Consider the following 19,816-nt stretch of genomic DNA (forward strand, 5'->3'; position numbering starts at 1 on the left):
AAATAATCTGAACTGGTTGTACCATTGATTTCCATGCTGAATATATATATTCGTTGTGGTCTGAAATTCTGATCTTGAGGAGTTACAATGACGAACTTAATATACCATCCATAGTATGGGAAAAATTAAATAGTTATTATTACAAAATGTATTGGACGCAGTCAAAGTACAAGGAAAGACTGAAACTTCCAGACTCCGAATTAAGTGATTGAAAAGCAATGGTGAAATCACTTATTCATATAACAACTCTTATAAAATGTGATCTAAGAGTCCGATTGTCTTCAAATTTCACGCATCCCAATCATTTTATTAGCGCAAGGTCTGGTGTTATGATGGAGTACATCGGTCCACTCCTTCTGGTGCCTCCCCCACAAAAAATCAATATTTTCAATAAACAAGTAAAAAAGCTGTAAGTTCGGCCGGGCCGAACTTTGAATACCCTCCACCATTTGGTACAAATTTAACAATTAAAAAAAAATAAAATCTCTTAGAAATTCTGTTAAAATCTTAAAAATACCGAATGTAGCCGTATATTAGTGTCCATACGACGACGTGGACCTGCATAGGCAACTTTTGTCACAAGCTATTACAATATTCAAATGCGAAACTTGAAAAAAAACCTGTTTATAATGTAGCTAAAATCATCAAAATACCGAATATAGGGAGGTACCATGGGGGTTATAAAACGTGGACCTGCACAGACAATTTTCTGTCATAGGCTGTAGTAGCCATTACGAATTTTAAATACAAAATTTGAAATAATTTCGGTAAATAATGTCGCTAAAGTCATAAATATACCGAATATCGGGGGGTACCGTTATATGGGGGCTATACGAAGACGCGGACCTGCACAGACAATTTTCTGTCATAGGCTGTAGTATTCATTACGAACTTCAAATTCTAAATTTGAAATATTTCCGGTAAATAATGTCTCTAAAATCATCAAAATACCGAATATCGGGGGTACCGTTATATGGGTTCTATACGAAGACGTGGACCTACATGGCTCATTTTCTGTCGTAGGATGTAGCATCCATTACGAACTTTAAATACCAATTTTGAAACAATTCCGGTAAATAATGTCGCTAAAATCATCAAAATACCGAATATCGGGGGTACCGTTATATGGGGGCTATACGAAGACGTGGACCTACACAGACAATTTTCTGTCATAGGCTGTAGTATTCATTGTGAAATTCAAATACTAGTTGAAATAGTTCCGGTAAATAATGCCGCTAAAATCACCAAATTACCGAAAATCGGGGGGTACCGTTATATGGGGACTATACGAAGACGTGGACCTACACAGACAATTTTCTCTCATAGGCTGTAGTATTCATTGTGAAATTCAAATACTAGTTGAAATAGTTCCGGTAAATAATGCCGCTAAAATCATCAAATTACCGAAAATCGGGGGGCACCGTTATATGGGGACTATACGAAGACGTGGACCTGCACAGACAATTTTCTGTCATAGGCTGTAGTATTCATTACGAACTTCAAATTCTAAATTTGAAATATTTCCGGTAAATAATGTCTCTAAAATCATCAAAATACCGAATATCGGGGGTACCGTTATATGGGTTCTATACGAAGACGTGGACCTACATGGCTCATTTTCTGTCGTAGGATGTAGCATCCATTACGAACTTTAAATACCAATTTTGAAACAATTCCGGTAAATAATGTCGCTAAAATCATCAAAATACCGGATATTGGGAGGTACCGTTATATGAAGTCTATACGAAGACGTGGACCCACATGACCCTTTTTCTATACCAAAAGTACACATTTAAGTAAAATTTTATTAACCTACTTCATTTCGTTCGAAAGCTAGAGTTATTTCCACAGACGGAATGACAAACTTAATATACCCTCCATACTATGGTGGAGGGTATAAAAATATTTTCTGCACAGAAAGTGAAGCAATAATCTAGTTTTGCTCTAATTTTGCAAATCCTAATATTTGTGTCTGTTCTCGATCAGGTCCCAAAACGGATAATAACGGTCCAATCCATCAAGTACTTCTCCCACAAAGTGTCAAAATTTAGAATAATTATAACACTTAAAAAATATGATGTACAATTTCACTCATCCTTCTATTTTTATTAACTAAAGGTCTGGTGTTAAAATGGAATATATCGGTCCACTCCCTCTGGTACCTCCCCTACAAAAGGTCGGGATTTTGAATATCCGTTAAGCTCATGAAACGCAAAATTAACATCCGATTCCATTTAGACTTAGCAGATCTGAATATTTCCATCAACACAAGATCTGTTATAAAGATGATAGATATCGGACCAATCCTTCTGGTACCTCCCCTATAAAGGGTCACATTTTTGAATATCCATGAAGCTCATAAAACCCGAAATAAGCATCAGCTTCTCTTTATATTTCACACATCCTATTAATTCCACTAACACAAGATCTGTTGTAAAGATGGGATAAATCATTCAACTCCTCCTCAACAAAGGTTCAAAATTTTGAATATCCAAGCGAAATTAACATCCGATTCCATTTCAGACGTGGTACATCTTTATATTTACATCAACACAAGATTTTTTATAAAGATGGTACAGATCGCACCATTTCTTTCGCTAACTGCCGCACATAGGCTTCAAGATTTTGAAAAACAAAACGCTCACAGAAAGCGAAATAAGCATCCAACTCTCCTCAAATTTCACAACTACAAACATTTTTGCTAATACAAGATCTGTTGTGAAGATGATTTATATCTGCGAACCCCTTCTGGTACCTCACCCACAAAAGCTACTTTTATCTGTCATAACTTGCGAGACTTGTCAGCGTTTCTTTACAACTTGCCATATCTAAATATTTCTCTCAGCCAGAAACCTGAGATGAATATGGAATTTATGATTTCCCATAAATTGGATATGAAGTTTCGGTTGTCTTGTAATTTTGCCCATACCAATTTTTTTTTATAATATGTATTAAATGAAGCATGAAAATGGAATACTTCGGACATTTTCTAAAAATTATAACATGTGTAATTTAAAGCGAAGGAAGTTACCAACCTATTACCAAGTTACCCCATATTTATATCGTATTTTTTTGGTCCGATACGAAATAGAGAATATTGACCCATTTTCTCAGAACCCACTCCATAGAGTGTCAACAGTTTGAATAATCATAACAGAAGTAAAAATATATTTAAATAATTCGAATCGCTGAGGTTTTTAGTCTGTCGGCAGAACCGATTGCTACTTTTTAACTTGTTCTTTCTTTTTTTGCAACATGCGCCACCCTATTGTTCATATGTAATCACCAGAGTATAAAGTGAAGAGTTTTCCAAAATAAGTGAAATATGATCGCCAATTTTAAATCGCTTAAATTAATATATTCAGTGTAAAAATATGCTCTTGTGAACTTTAACTTATATGAGGGAATGTTATACATAATTATTTAGCGGTTTATGGACTTTTAGTCAATTACTTTAATTAATTCGATTTGTTTGGATGTAGGTGTAGTTGCTGAATATGTAATTATGGCACTGAATTAATTTTTCAAGCTATTTGTATATTTTTAAAATGAAACAAATAATATCTGTATATTGCAAGAAAGGGACAAAAGTCATTTCTAATTAGGTAAAGGGTAATTTTTTTAGCTATATCACACAGCACGCGTAACAATGGACTTATTGAGAGGCGAGTTCGATGACCTTTCTATTTCACATTCGGGACCGGCCAATTAAACTGCTTGATTGTGCTATTTAAAGCCTTTATACTATTTTTTGTTAGAATATGCTGAAACGTATGTCTTTGCAGACGAGCACGCTTCAATAATTTTATATCTTGTACGAAATAGCATTTTAAAGCATGCATATAGGTTTATGAGGTAATTAAATCTTAAATCGGATGAATCTATGTATGTCAATAAATGTGGCGATAATTGATTTGCAAAAAAAAAAAAATAATGATCAGACATGCATAAATGTTTGTTTCAATTCATGCCACCAAAATAAACTACAGGTTTCCGCCTTTTCGTTTTGCATGACACAAACAAATGCAAAAAAACATAATACCTCTACCACGATGTGGCACGGGTTATAAGTAAAGTACTTATTACCGACATTCATTTGTATGCCCACCACCATAATATAATCCATAATATGTGAGTAAGTTTGTGATTTCATTTTTTTATCTGTCGAAATAATTATTTGTAACCCTATGAAATATATTTTTTGGTCACTGTAAAATTCTTGGATAATCCGTTGATGTCCGTCAGTTATAATCACTCTGTTTTTCGAAGGAGTTTAGAAGTTGAGATAAGGGCTTTATCAGACCACATTTTCATGAAGAACCTGCCAATTTCAGGTATTCCGACGATTTTATGTACAAATTTTCAACGTAATTGTGTGAAATTTGGTAGTTGAATTTTATAATGGGTGTCTAACTATCCAACGCTTGGTGTGGTTTCATACAACGTTATCTCCGTTACCATAATATGAAACTTATGTCATCACTCATACGTTTAGTAACTGTTTTACTGAGCTAAGAAGTGGATTGACAAACTCTATCCTCCGATATTCGGTGTTTTGTTGACTTTAGGCCCATTTGTATACCCTCCACCTAAATATTCGTCGTAGACCCCATAAGTCAGCATAAAATGCTAAATCGATTTAACAACGTCCGTCTGTCTGTTTGTTGAAATCACGCTACAGCCCACATTATTTGACGTAGAGCGTCGATCCAAGTTTTGGTATAGACGCCAAATAACGGTACCTCCCGATATTTGGTATTTTGATCATATTTGTCACATTTTTCCACGGATTTGTCTAAAAATTGGCATTTGTAGTTCATTATGGGTTCTAGCTCCGGTCTTAGAACATTGAATATTTAAGTCCACGTTTTCCTATTGCGCACATATAACGATGCCCACCGATATTCGGTATTTTTATAATACGACTCACATTGTTTCAAATATTATATTTGATAGAAGACAATCCTTGAAGTATAAAATTTTCTATAGAGTTTTCTCCACTGGTATGGCTTCTGGTAAGGCCTCAACCACTTTACAGTTTAACAGCATTATTCAAACTGTCTTACTGGTATTTGTAGTTAAAAGTGGAACACGTTTGAATTCAGATACTTTTATATAAAAATGTCTTCTTTACCGAAAAGTGGAGGGTATTAAGAGTTCGGCCATGGCTGAACTTAATGTTTTGTTACTTGTTGTTTAATTATTTATCATTACTGATCTTATATTTCTCGTTAATTTAATTTTATTTACATACCTTATAATTCTTATACTGAGTTTGAGTTTTTAACACAAAGTGATAATGTCAAAATTATAACTAACGAATCAGATATTGAGCGCCACTTTGCAACACCTACGCTTTTCTCGTTACATTGTAACGAATAGAATATAGAATTCGTTCCTGGATCACGTCCAATTCGCAACAGCAAAAATAAGGTTAATTATTATCTCCGATAATATCTTTAAAATAAATTAATAAAATCCACGTCTATATTGACAACATTAATCCTTAAATCTTTTTGTGTTTTTTGGAAATTTTGATTTCTTTAAACTTTGAAAACTATTGCTTATTTGTGCCATTTGAGTTTTTATCTCTGATAATTAACTTGTATTGTAGATACTTGTTATGCTTTAAAATGACCAATGTCGGTCCAAGTTCCTGTATAAGCCCTATATGACCATATCTCTCCATTTTCTAACGAGATTATTTAAAGGTCGGTATTTTGAGTTCGTAATGGGTTCAAACTTCTACGGCAGAAGATTGTCTATATGGGGTTTTCGCATCAATTTAATATAATTTGAAACATAACTTTAGAAATTTTTGAAATCTTTTAGCATAATTCCTTGAGACATTTCTTAATCGAATATTGTAAATTTTTTGAAGTTTAGCTTCTTACCTGCTTTTTTACTTCTTCCTTTGAATTTTCACAATGGCATGTCCCATTGTGAAAATTCGAAAGAAGAAGTAAACAAGTTAAAAAGCAGTAAGTTCGGCCGGGCCGAACTTTTAATACCCTCCACCATTTGCAACGAATTTGGAAATTTTCAAAAAATAAAATCCTTAAAAAATTCTGTTAAAATTTTAAAAATACCGAATATAGCCGTTATATTGGTGTCTATACGACGTGGATATACATATGCATTGTTTGTCATAAGCCATTACCATATTCAAATTCGAAACAGGACCCGCACCAAAAATTTTCTGTCACAGACTGTAGTTCCCATAACGAACTTCAAATACCAAATTTTAAACAATTCCGGTTAATAATGTCGCTAAAATCATCAAAATACCGAATATAGGGAGGTACCGTTATATTGGGGCTATACGAAGACGTGGACCTGCAAAGACAATTTTCTGTCTTAGGGTGTAGTATCCATTTGGAACTTCAAATACCAGATTTGAAACAATTCCCGTGAATAATATCGCTAAAATCATCAAAATACCGAATATCGGGAGGTACCGTTATATGGGGGCTATACGAAAACATAGACTTGCACAGACAATTTTCTATCTTAGGGTGTAGTATCCATTTGGAACTTCAAATACCAAATTTGAAACAATTCCGGTGAATAACGTCGCTAAAATCATCAAAATACCGAATATAGGGGGTTACCGTTATATGGGAGCTATATGAAAACGTGGACCTACATGGCCCATTTACGAACTTAACCTGCCTACTGGAAAAATAAACATGTGTGCAAAATTTTAGCCATCTATCTCAATTCATTCGAAAGATAGCGTGATTACAACAGACAGACAGACGGACAGACAGACAGACAGACGGACAGACAGACGGACATCGCTAAATCGACTTAGAATTTTAGACTGATCAAGAATATATATACTTTGTTGGGTCTGACATGAGTATTTCGAGGAGTTACAAACGGAATGACAAAGTTAATACACCCTCCATAGTATGGTGGAAGGTATAAAAAGCAGGTGAGAAGCTAAACTTCAAAAAATTGCGTCGAAAAATACCGCTCAAATGAATTCGAGTCCGAAATTCAAATATAAAATTTAAAACAGTCCCGGAGGATAACGTCGCCAATATCATCAAACTTGAAACAGTTCCGGCGAATAATGTCTGTACCAAGTACGAATTTCAAATACGAAAATTGAAACAATTCCGGTCAAAATCGGCGCTAAAATCATCAAAATACCAAATATTGAAAGTCATCTCTATCATATATTAAGTTCGTTATTCCTTTGGTTACTCATCGAAATAATTTTAGACCTAACATTAGAACATATATTCTTGATCAGCGTAAAATTCCGTCCGTCTTTTGTATTCACACAAGAGTCAGGACGAATTAAGATAGAAAGTTAAAATTTGGCTCAGATAAGTCTCTTGTCTGCAGTCAATTTCAAAGATGGGCTACATACACGATATCGCATAGCCCCCGGTACCCCCTAACTTCGGTATTTTGCAATTTTAGCCACATTTGTCAATGGAATTGTGGGGAAATTCTACACAAGCAGTACTTTATGAGTACTTCACCCCCTGGAATAGTATCGTATATCTCCCATATAACGGTACCACCCGGTATTCTGTATTTTGATGATTCTAGCCAATTTTTTCAATGGAATTGCCCGAAAATTCACATGCGGAATTCTTCCTGAGTACTTGACCCCCCGGAAGGGAAATGTCTATATACATAGGTCCACGATATCGCATAGCCTCCATACAATGGTACCCCCGATATTCGGTATTGTTATGATTTTAACGACCTTTTTCCCGAATTGTTTCAAATTTCGTATTTATTTCGTAATGAATACTACAGCTTATGGCAAAAATTAACTTATGCAGGACCACGTCTTCATAAAGCCCCTGTGTAACGTATTTCCTTTGAGCAGGGTTTTTTCGACGACTTTTTTTTTGTTTTTGAAATTTTTTAAGTTTCTTGAAATTGGTGGAGGGTATTAAAAGTACGCTGCACCGAACTTAGTTGTTTTTTACTTGCTCTCCTTTAATCCATTAATGTACATATCTTTACGCTTTTTTTATAAAAATGAAATTTAGTATATCTAATTTATACGCTTTTTATATGGGTGTTGTTGTGGATTTCCACTCAAACTAATTATATTGCAATGATTATAATATCGTATCAACCCATTGGTTTAAACGTAGAGTTTATTAAAGCAGTAGCGGTTTTTTAGTTTAATATGGGCGTGGTCGTGGTTTTCTACTCAAACTAATCATATAGCATTGATAATACTAAAACTGCAGTCCCATATACATTGTTTTCAACCGTTGATTTAGCAGTTTCCGAGACATTGTTGTTATAAAAACAAAGCCGTGACCAAACTTACACGAAATTTCAAAACTAATTATGAGTTTTATCAGGTTCAGAGGACCAGGACAAAAAAAAACTAACAAACATTTTTTACACTTCGTATGTGGGTGTATGTTAAAACTATACTATATTATACTGCTCAAAAGCTAAAATGTTAAATTGAATTAAATTGCAAAAAAATAAGTTTCCTTTAGAATCTCAAAGAAAGGCAAATAATAGCAAAGTCTTCTTAAAACATTTTCGGTATATTTTTAGGCATTATATATGCTAAAATCCAAATTACAGGCTCCGCGCATATACTGACTTTAGCCGAACCTAAGCTATGTACCAATTTCAACTTGTTATCCCACCTCACTGTTACATGTAAATTATTAAAACCAGTTCGTTGTACAATTTCAGAGTAATAAAAGAAAAGAAGACTAATTTTTTAAAATGTTTACATTTAAAAACAATTTAAACTTCTAATATAGCAATTTGCTTACAACTGAATTTCATTGTTAACAAGTAAAAAAGTATCTGTCGGTTTTGCCGAGAAATGTATACCCTCAGCCCTATTCACCCTCTATGGAGTGGGTTTTGAAAGAATCGTTCAATATTGTCCATTTCGCATCCCACATAAATAAATATGATATAAATATTATTATATATAAGACTAATTATATATAAAAAAATAAATTATAGTAGACGGATATAGCAATTGTAAAGAATCGCTAAGTAGCTTTGCAATTTATGATAGATGAAAATATTGAAAATTGTGTCCCTTTGTGGGTGAGGTGTTGTATTGTTTTGTATTGTATGTGTGAAATTTGAATAGAGTTGGATCCTTATTTCGCTTTCTTTGAGTGTTATGTTTTTCAAAATTAGATTATTGCTTCCCTTTCTGTGCAGAAAATATATATTTTTAAAATTTCGACCATTTGTGGGGGAGGTACCAGAAGAAGTGGACCGATATACTCCATCTTAACACCAGACCTTGACTAATAAAATGATTGGGATGGGTGAAATTTGAAGAAAATCGAACTCTTAACTCACATTTTATGACAGTTGTAATTATTCAAAATTTTGACCATTTGTGGGGAGGTACTTGAGGGAGTGAACCGATACTGTCCATTTTCGGACCAGACCTAGCACTGATGCAAATATTAGGATTTGCAAAGTTGGACCAAAATCGGATCATCGTTTCTCTTTCTGTGCAAAAAATATATGATTTGCAAATTTCGACCTTTTGTGGGGAGGTACCAGAAGGAGTGGACCGATATTGTCCATTTTTACACCTAACGTGAAACTGGTGCAAATATGTGGATTTTCAAAGTTGGAGCAAAATCGGATTATCCCTTCTCTTTCTGTGCAAAAAATATATTTTTTGCAAATTTCGACCTTTTGTGGGGGAGGTACCAGAAGGAGTGGACCGATATTGCTCATCTTAACACCAGACTTTGGGTTAATATAAATATTGGGATGTATAAAATTTGAAGACAATCAGACTCTTAAATCACATTTTATAAGAGTTGTAATTATTCAAAATTTTGACCATTTGTGGGGGAGGTACTTGATGGAGTGGACCGATATTGTCCATTTTCACACCTGACCTAGCACTGATGCAAATATTAAGATTTGCAAAATTTGGAGCGAAATCGGATTTTCCCTTCTCTTTCTGTGCAAAGAATAAATTTTTTGCAAATTTTGACCTTTTGTGGGGGAGGTAGCAGATGGAGTGGACCGATATTGCCCATCTTCGAACTCGATCTAAGTTTGACAAAACTATTACGAAGTACCAAGTTTGGACCAAGTCGGATACTCCCTTCGAGAGTTATCGTGCGCACCAGCCAGCCAGCCAGACAGACGGACGGACATCGCTAGATCGACTCCAAATGTTCTGAAACGGATTTGGTCCAAAAGACCTAGGGTCTAAGACCGTTATTTCGACTAGGCACGTTTTGACCGTATCAAATGATATATACCCTCTGTAGCCATATGGCTGAGGGTATAAAAATGCTATTTAATTTACGGTTTATGAAAAATTATCTATGATGATATGATTCAAACAAATAAATTTCAGTTTTTTAACTATGCAATGTAATATAAAAACCAGTAAGGAAAAGTAAAAAGTCGGGCGGGGCCGACTATATTATACCCTACACCACTATGCAAATTTAGTAGAGCTCCTGTAACAATATAATTTATTTGAAGTAGATCATACCACCTATCAACATTTGGCTGTAGAGCAGTTATAGTTTGATTTCAGAGGGAAGTAAAATATGGGAGGCATTTACAATTCTGAATCGATTTTCACTAAATTTTATGGAGGCATTTTAATCTTTTATACCAAATAAAATTGCTATAGAGTGCATGACATCACTTCGAAAATGATTATATTAAAAAAAATATATATATCGGAGCCGAGTTCTACAAAATGGAAACGTACGTCCCGAAATTCACTCCATTTTGGCTGATATAAGCCATTATTTTCACAATAAACCTGGAATCGGATTAGGATATATATGGGAACTATATCCAAATCTTAGCCCTTTACGATAAAATTTGTAAAAGTATTTCTGAGCTCTATAAGATATCTTGAACCAAATATTATTGTTGTCGAATGTATATTTCGAATATGGAGGACTTAAACACCAAATCGGATGAAGCATATATATGGCAGCAATAGCAATATCTGAACTTGTGGTGTACTTACTTCTAGACTTCAGTCGAATGTGCCGAAATTTACACCATTAGGATTGATATTAGCCATTTGGTGCACAAGAAACCTAAAATCGGATGATAATATATATGGGCGCTATATCCAAATCTGAACCGAACTTGATAAAATTTGATCTGTATCTGATATCTTGTGCTAAATATCAGTCTTATGGAGTGCATATAACGAATACAAGGGACTTCAACACCAAAATCTGATGAAACATATATATGGGAGCTATAGCTATATCTGATCCGATTTTCACCAAATTTGAAGAACATGCTTGTAGGCTGGATTCGGTCGGATGTAGCAAAATGCACACCATTTGACCTGATATTAGCCATTATGTGCACAAGAAATCTAAAATCGGATGAAGATATATATGAGAGCTGTATCTAAATTTGGACCGATTTTCACCAATTTCAATAGGGTTCGTCGTTGAGCCAAACAAATTTTATTAAGAAAATTTCATCTCAATCGAATAATAAATGCAACCTGCATTTTGTTTACAAAAATACATGAACAGACAGACGGACATGCATAAATCGACTCAAAATGTGATTCTATACTGATCACCAAAAGGAACTATGGGTCTATCACAAAGACATAATACCCATGCCATAATTTGGCAATTTTCAAATAAATAAAATCCGTTAAAATTCTATTAAAATCTTTCAAAATGCAGAATATAGGGAGGTACCTTGATATTGGAGTCCATAGGAAAACGTGGATGTGCTAGGCAATTTTTGTCATAGCCATTATGGTATTCAAATACGAAATTTGAAACCACTGCGGTGAATACTGTCGCTGATATCAGTAAAATACCAAATACAGGAAAGCACTGTTATGTGGGGGCTATACGAAAACCTGGACCTGCACCGACAAATTTCTGCCTTATGCTGAAGTATTCATTACGAACTTCAAATATCAAATTTAAAATAATTCCGGTGAATAATGTCGCTAAAATCATCACAATACCGAATATCGGGAGGTACCGTTATATGGTGGATATACGAAGACGTGGACATGTACAGACAATTTTCTGTCTTAGGTTGTAGTATCCATATCGAACTTCAAATACAAAATTTGAAACAATTACGATATCGTTATATGGGGGCTATACGATGACGTGGACCTACATGGCTTATTTTCAATACCAACAAGTTAAAAACAGTAAGTTTGCCGGGCCGAACTTGGAATACTCTCCACCATTTGGAACGAATTTGGAAATTTAAGAAAAATAAATTCCTTAAATAATTCTGTTAAAATTTTAAAAATACCGAATGTAGCAGTTTGGGGTGTATACGACGTGGACCTACATAGGCATTGTTTGCCATTAGCCATTGCCATATTCAAATTCGAAACTTGAAATAAACGGTGAATAATGTAGCTAAAATCATCAAAATACCGAATATAGGGAGGTACCGTTATATCGGGGCTGTCCGAAGACCTGGACCAGCATAGACAATTTTCTGTCACAGGCTGTAGCATCCATTTTGAACTTCAAATACCAAATTTGAAACAATTCCGGTGAATAATGTCGCTAAAATCATCAAAATACCGAATATCGGGAGGTACCGTTATATGGGGGCTATATGAAAACGTGGACCTACATGGCCCATTTACGAACTTAACCTGCCTACTGGAAAAATAAACATGTGTGCAAAATGTTAGCCTTCTATCTCAATTCGTTCGAAAGATTCGATCGAAGAGCGTGATTACAACAGACAGACGGACAGACAGACGGACATGGCTAAATCGACTTATAATTTTACGCTGATCAAGAATATACATACTTTGTTGGATCTGACATGACTTTACAAACGGAATGACAAAGTTAATATACCCTCCATAGCATGGTGGAGGGTATAAAAGTCCTGCAGACATAATATACATTTGAGTAACATTTTATCATCCTACTTCGTTTTGTCCGAAAGCTAGAATGACTTCCGCAGACGGACAGACGGACGGACATCGCTAAATCGGCATATAATTTTATGCTGATCAAGAATATAGGTACTTTGTAAAATGTATATTTCAAGGTGTTACAAACGGAATGTATGTAACACCATACTATGGTGGGTGGTATAAAAACACGTTTTTATATCAAATAGAAGACTCAAATATTAAATTGCTGATGAACCATTGAAAAAACCGAATTTTGTTAATATATCGATGCCATTGGAAAACATTAGGTTTATAATGTTGTGCAACTATTCGAAAAAAAGCTCACCTTCCAGTTAAAAACTTTTTCAATATCTGACGTTGATCCGCCCTGATGCTGCTGTTCTTGTTATTGTCATTTGAGTTTTCCATGGTATTAAAAAAGTTTACCTGTTGCCATAATAAAGGGGAATGTCAGGGCAAAAGCAGCGTAATGGAAACCAGAAATAAAAGGACCAAAAGTTAGAATAACAGAGGCAGCGAATAAACAAGCTTGAAGTTAAGGAATGTTGAAAATAAAATGAAATACTAAAAAAAGACAAAACTCTGTCCAAAGGTTGTGATTAAATTCATGATGTATGGGTATTGAATGAAATGTATGAGTATACACATACAAACATTTCGAAATGTTTTTAAACTCGAATTTTTTAAACATGTTATCATACCATGAACAGTATATTAAATTTGTCATTTGTAAATATCGAAAATAAAAATTTTAGACTTAATAGCGTAAAATAACAAGTTTTTATAGCCCGTCTACCCATTCGTGCGTCCGCTTTAATCACGTTATAACCCAAACTATTATTAAAACCTGAAACTTAACACACTAAAACTGCAGGCCAGATATGTTCGAAGGTGGTCATTTAAAGAAAGGAAGCCCACGAATTAAAAAAAAAAAATAGGAAATTTCAGTCGGAGTTCTGATAAAAGTCGCAATTTCATCTATAAAAACTTGAAATTTGGGATTGGAATCAAGGTTGAGGAGTAGAGTCGATTTAAGGATGTAGTTTAGGAATTGTGTACTAATGTGTACGAAGAATACTAAACCGTACTAAATTTAGTACAATTTAAATTTGAAGGAATGGATGGAACTGGAATCCTGAAATTTAAAATTCCATTACGGGCGGAATGTAGGATTGGAATATGGATGAAGTTTTCAAAATGTGTACTTATGTGCACGAAAAGTATTAAATTGTTCGAAATTTGGTACAATTTCGATTTGAGTGAACAGATAGAGCTGGAATTCTGAAATTTAGGAATAAGATTAAAACTGGTACCAGTTGGATTTAGGTGTCCCTGCTCTATCAGTTCACCTAAATCCAAATGGTACCAGATTAAATTTAGTAGCACCTGAAGTTAGGGAATACGATTACTGTTGGATTGTAGGATTGAGTAATGAAGAGGAAGTTTTGGAGTTTTCTCCTTTTTTCTACTATATGGTACTAATATTGGTTCAAATTATATTTAGGCGAACCGATAAGGATGGAATGCTGAACTTTAGAATTGCGATTACTGTGGGAGTGTAGGATGGGGATATGTAGGCAGTTTTAGAAATTTGTACTTATGTGCGCCAAAGCTACTGAATGGTACAAAAGTTAGTGTTGCGTGAACAGATACTTCTTGAAATCTGAAATTTGGCATTAGGATCACTTTTTGTGTGTTGGGTTGAGATTTGAAGGTGGGTTTGGAAACACGTACTAAAAAGTACTAAATGGGACTAAATAGGGTTCCTGGGAAGGAATTGATTTGCCATTAATATAAACTTTTGTGGGGTTTTGGTTGATACTTGAATATGTACTAAAAAGTACGAACAGTGTTTGGAAAAGGTGTGAATGAGAGTCTTTGATGTTGTGTAGGATAGACAAACTAAAGGATGCGTGTAATTTGGAATGAAAATCAATTCGTGGAAAAAAGGTTCGATAAAGTATGTGGTTTTGGAAATGTGTATTTAGTGCAATAACTGAAGTAAACGGTACAACATTTTTATTTGATTGTAGGAAAATATATAAAGTAGGAAAAGAACTAGCGTTATGCATTTAGATCACAGCGAAATATATACGATTGAGTCATATTTTTACAAATAAAGAAAAATACAAAGCTACAAGATCTGTGGACCCCATCTTTAGTAATTTATTACACAGAAATGTACCATTTTTGTAGGAGGTAAAAACATCAGGGGTTTGGGGGTGACAGTTTTACACGGGACTTGCGTTTTATATTAATATTACGAAGTGTCAAATTTGAACTACATCGGTTACTCCCTTCGCTCAATGTAGGTCAAAATACTGGGATGAGCTAAATTTGAAGAAAATCAGACACAGATTACATAGTGATATAGTGATATAATTATTGGCAATTTTGACCCTTCGAAAAAAAAATAATTTTTTTTTTGACATGTATAGTGACCGCAAAGAAAACTGTTTGTTTCATCCCAAACTTTCCGTGCCAATCTTTTAAAAACTTCCACCATTTGGAAAAAATTTGGCAAATTTCAAAAAAAAAAAATCCTTAAAAATTCTTTTAAAATCTTAAAAATACCGAATGTAGTCGTTATATTAGGCCTATACGAAAATGTGGACCTGCATAGACAACTTTTGTCATAAGCCATTAGAATATTCAAATAAGAAACTTGAAAAAAAATCGGTGAATAATGTAGCTTAAATCAGCAAAATAACGAATATCAGGAGGTACCATATATGGGGGCAATACGAAGACGTGGACCTGCACAGACAATTTTCTGTCATAGGCTGTAGTATACATTTCGAACTTCAATATTAAATTTGAAACTATTCCGGTAAATAATGTCGCTAAAATCATTAAAGTACCGAATATCGGGAGGTACCGTTATATGGGGGCTATACGAAGACGTGCACCTGTACAGACAATTTTCTGTCTTAGAGTATAGTATCCATTTCGAACTTCAAATACCAAATTTGAAACAATTCCGTTGTACCATTATATGGGGGCTATACCAAAACGTGGACCTACATGGCCCATTTTCTATGCCAAAAGCAGATATAATATACATTTGAGTAAACTGTTATCAACCTTCTTAATTTCATTCGGAAGATACAGTGATTTCCACAGATGGATAGAGGGACAGACGGACGGACATCGCTAAATCGACATTGAATTTTAATCTGATCAAGAATATATACTTTGTGGGGTCTAAAATGTATATTTCGAGGTGTTACAAACGAAATGACAAACTCAATATGTGTAGGGTATATTCCACTATGGTGGAAGGTATAAAAAGGTTACATATTTTTGAAAGATATTGATATGGACAATTGAATTTAGTATGAAATCAAAAGCCATAATCACGAATTGCTGCATACGAGTATTGCAACCAGTTACGCTGGTAATTCATAAAGAAAATCCATCGAATGTGTATCTATGCTTTATCAAACGTCACAATTAGTGTTCCATACATTTCAACGACTCGCGGTCAATAAGAAAAATTCTGACTAAATGTATTTGCGTTTCTATTTGAATAACAGCATTATACATGTTTCACAACTTCATGGGAATGAAATATTATATTCCTACAACAAGTTAGAATCGCACAATTTGATTTTGTGAAAACTGGATATTATTATGAATTCCAAAATCAAAATTAAATCTATATTCTGATTTTACAATTTCATAGAACCAGAAACTATACCACCGGTTCGAATATATAGTCTTCGAAAAATATAAAATAAAAAAATATTTTCTTCGCAAAGCTGTTCATGTTTCCATTCAAAATATATGGAGCTTTTGGTCATTCAAAAAATGAAAACAAAACAAATGCTGGTAGATAAACGAGGCTACCGTATCTATTGCAGATATCAAAAAATATTATGAATTTGTAGCACAGAATTGTTACAGAAAGCTAGCAGTGCTAACAGTGTGGCAATTAGTTTTTCCACAAATTTCGGCCACAACATTCTTATTTCAATAACAACGTTATACCTGCTGTTTTAAAGATGTATGGAAATGAAACATTATGTTCATAAAGAAATCAATCTTCACGCATTGACTTTATTAAACTCAATATGATGACAAATTCCAAAATCATCATATTGAAAATCCCAAATGAAATGTTATTTTAATCTCACCATTTTATCCAGGAATTATTACCTATGTCAGAATTTATTTTCTCTGAATATAGTAAATTAAGAACATTTCGTTTGAAAACTGTTTCTTTATTCTTGTTTTTATTTAATGTTTTCACAGAGCAATTGTTGAGCACATTGTCATCGTCTTCTTCTTCTATTTCTACAAAAGAGGAAAATATTTTTAAGTTTGATTGTTTTGGTTTGATTGCAATTTATAGTCTCAAAAACCGCTGAAACGATTTTCCTAAAATTTTCAAAATATACTATAACATAACCTGAAAGTAACATAGGCTATATACATTTTTGAAACTCCACTTAGAACGGGAGGTATAACATCAGGATCAGATTCAATCGAAAAATTTAGTTTTTGTATGCACATATCTATTGTTTGAGCAAACCTAATTTTGTCAAATTATATTTAAATCGGTTAAGATTTGGATATAACTTTGATATAATTTACGGCCGATTTCACATATTTGATGCACCAAACACGATAAGTATTTCCGATTCCAATGAAATTCGGACAGAGAAACGAAATTTGGTACCAAAAAAAAGTTGCCAAATTATATTGAAATCGGTTGAGGTTTGGGTATAACTGCCATATATATTTCCGGCCGATTTCATGTATTTGATGCATTAAACAAGCTGTGTACGCCACATTTCAACGGAATTCGGAATCTGTGATGGGATTTGTCTGCCAAATTTTATTAAAATAGATTTAAATTTGGATATAGCTCCCATACACATTTTCGGCCGACCTCGTGTATTTGATGTTCCAAACACGCTATGTATCTCTAATGTCTATTAAATTTGGAATATGTAACGGAATTTAAAGCGAACATGCATTTGCCAAATTATATTGAAATCGGTTCAGACTTGTATATAGCTCCCATATATATTTTCGACCGATTTTGTTTATTTGATGCACCAAACACGATACGCACGTTCTAATTTAATGAAATTTGAAATAAGTGACAGGATTTGATGAGAAAAAAAATCTGCAAAATTAAATTGAAATCGGTTGAGTATAGCTCCCGTATACAGGGTGAGATGAACTAACTGCAACCAATTTCAGACTGCTCTCATTTCTAAGCTACTCGTCCGACAACTGTACAGCGTACAAAATAATTGTAGTGAGAATTTTCCAGAAAAAAAATTATTTGTGATGGAGTTCAAGCGTGATACTGCGATTTCTTTATATTTGGCTGGAAAATCACAAGTTGCTATCGTTAGAGCACTCCAGCATTTAAATATGAATAAATCTTTTGTGTCTCGTACCATCGCTCGTTATCGTGATACTTGTAGTGTAGCCCGACGTCGAGGAAGTGGACGGAAGAAAACAGCACAATCAGCAGAAATGGTTCGAAAAGTAAAGAAGCAACTTGTTGAAAACCCGCGTCGCAGTTGCTGAAATGGGTCATGAGCTGAACATATCGTAATACTCCATTCGGCAAATATTGAAAAATGAGCTCGGGGTAAAGCCATTGAAATTCCAAAAAGTGCACGAACTTACACCGCATCAGAAAGAAAATAGACTCAAAAGAGCTAAAGACATGCTTCGTTTGGCCGAAAGTGGTGAACTGCCGAATTTGGTTTTCTTCAATGGGAAAACATTCGTTGTCCTGCAGTTTGTAAACAAACGTAATTAAAGCATTGCAATAATTACGTTTTTTTTTAAATATTTGAATTTGTTTTTTTTTTTTTAATTTTTTAAACCAATATTCGTATATAAAATTTTGAATGCATATAAAATCAAAAGGGTTAGCGAAGCGCACTGGGTTCAGCTTGTCTTCGGTACATAATTTAAACATGAATCGTCTTACAAACGAACAACGCTTGCAAATCATTCAATCTAAGAAACTTCATCGGGCGCTTCTTGTGTTCAGCGATAAAGCTTATTTTTGGCTCCTATCATATATCTCAACAAATTACAATTTCATTTGAACTCTCAAATACTTTACAATAACCCGGCTAAAACAAAAAGTTAAAGTGTCTTTTTTATTGCCTTGTAATGTTATCCTGTGCTTTTATTACCATACGAATGTCTCTATTTAACACCCTTGACTCTTTTTCTATTTCTAGTGTTTTATCGGAGCTATGGGTATGCCAGGCGGCAGTAATTTCATATTTCCCCGTTTCTACCGGCATACATTCGTTGTTGGAGTGGATTCATTCGAGGATGCTACCATAATCAAAATATTTACAGCAATTGGCGATTGGCATTTTTCCAAAGGCTATCCTGATAAGGTGGCATTGCTCTCAAGGGTATGTACACATATTACATATATATTCTGTATATGCTTGCTAACATTTTTTTGCGTACGTATAGGTAAGTACGTTTGTACACAAGGCAAATAGCATAAAAGCCATCATCTTCATGCAAAGTTGGGCCAAATATACATATGTAGGTAGTTTGACTTGGCGTACTCGAATCTAGTGCAGGGCAATTAAAAGCAATTATATCATTTTATTGACTGGGATTTCTTCTTTCAAATAATACTTGAGTTCAGAAATATTTTTTTTATACCAAATATTTTGTTAACCATCTTATAATGAATTTTGAAAAGTCTTACGCAAAAAAGGGAGAATATTTGACAAGGAGAGTACATTTGTGGTTTAGTTTAAATTGAGTAAAAATTAAACTAAGTAGCATTTTCGATTTCCATTAAATTTGACAAAGTTAGTTGTTGTGACCTTAAGCGACAAATATCACTGCTAGTACATTGAGAAGGCTTACATTTTAAATCGGATAAAATATATGTGTGAGCTATGGCTATATCCGAAT

At 34.1% G+C, this 19,816-nt stretch overlaps 1 protein-coding gene across 1 annotated transcript in view; it reads left to right on the forward strand.

Annotated features, from left to right (window-relative positions):
- The window catches only part of LOC101896759 (dynein axonemal heavy chain 3), a 204,434-nt gene that overhangs the window by 89,447 nt on the left and 95,171 nt on the right, over nt 1-19,816 (forward strand). Inside the window, exon 38 of the mRNA XM_059124418.1 lies at nt 19,114-19,296. Within this exon, the coding sequence (XP_058980401.1) occupies nt 19,114-19,296 (183 nt within the window). The remainder of the gene's footprint in view (nt 1-19,113; nt 19,297-19,816) is intronic.

The sequence above is a fragment of the Musca domestica genome, unplaced genomic scaffold (assembly GCF_030504385.1).
Source record: "Musca domestica strain aabys unplaced genomic scaffold, Musca_domestica.polishedcontigs.V.1.1 29, whole genome shotgun sequence".
Lineage (NCBI taxonomy): Eukaryota > Metazoa > Arthropoda > Insecta > Diptera > Muscidae > Musca > Musca domestica.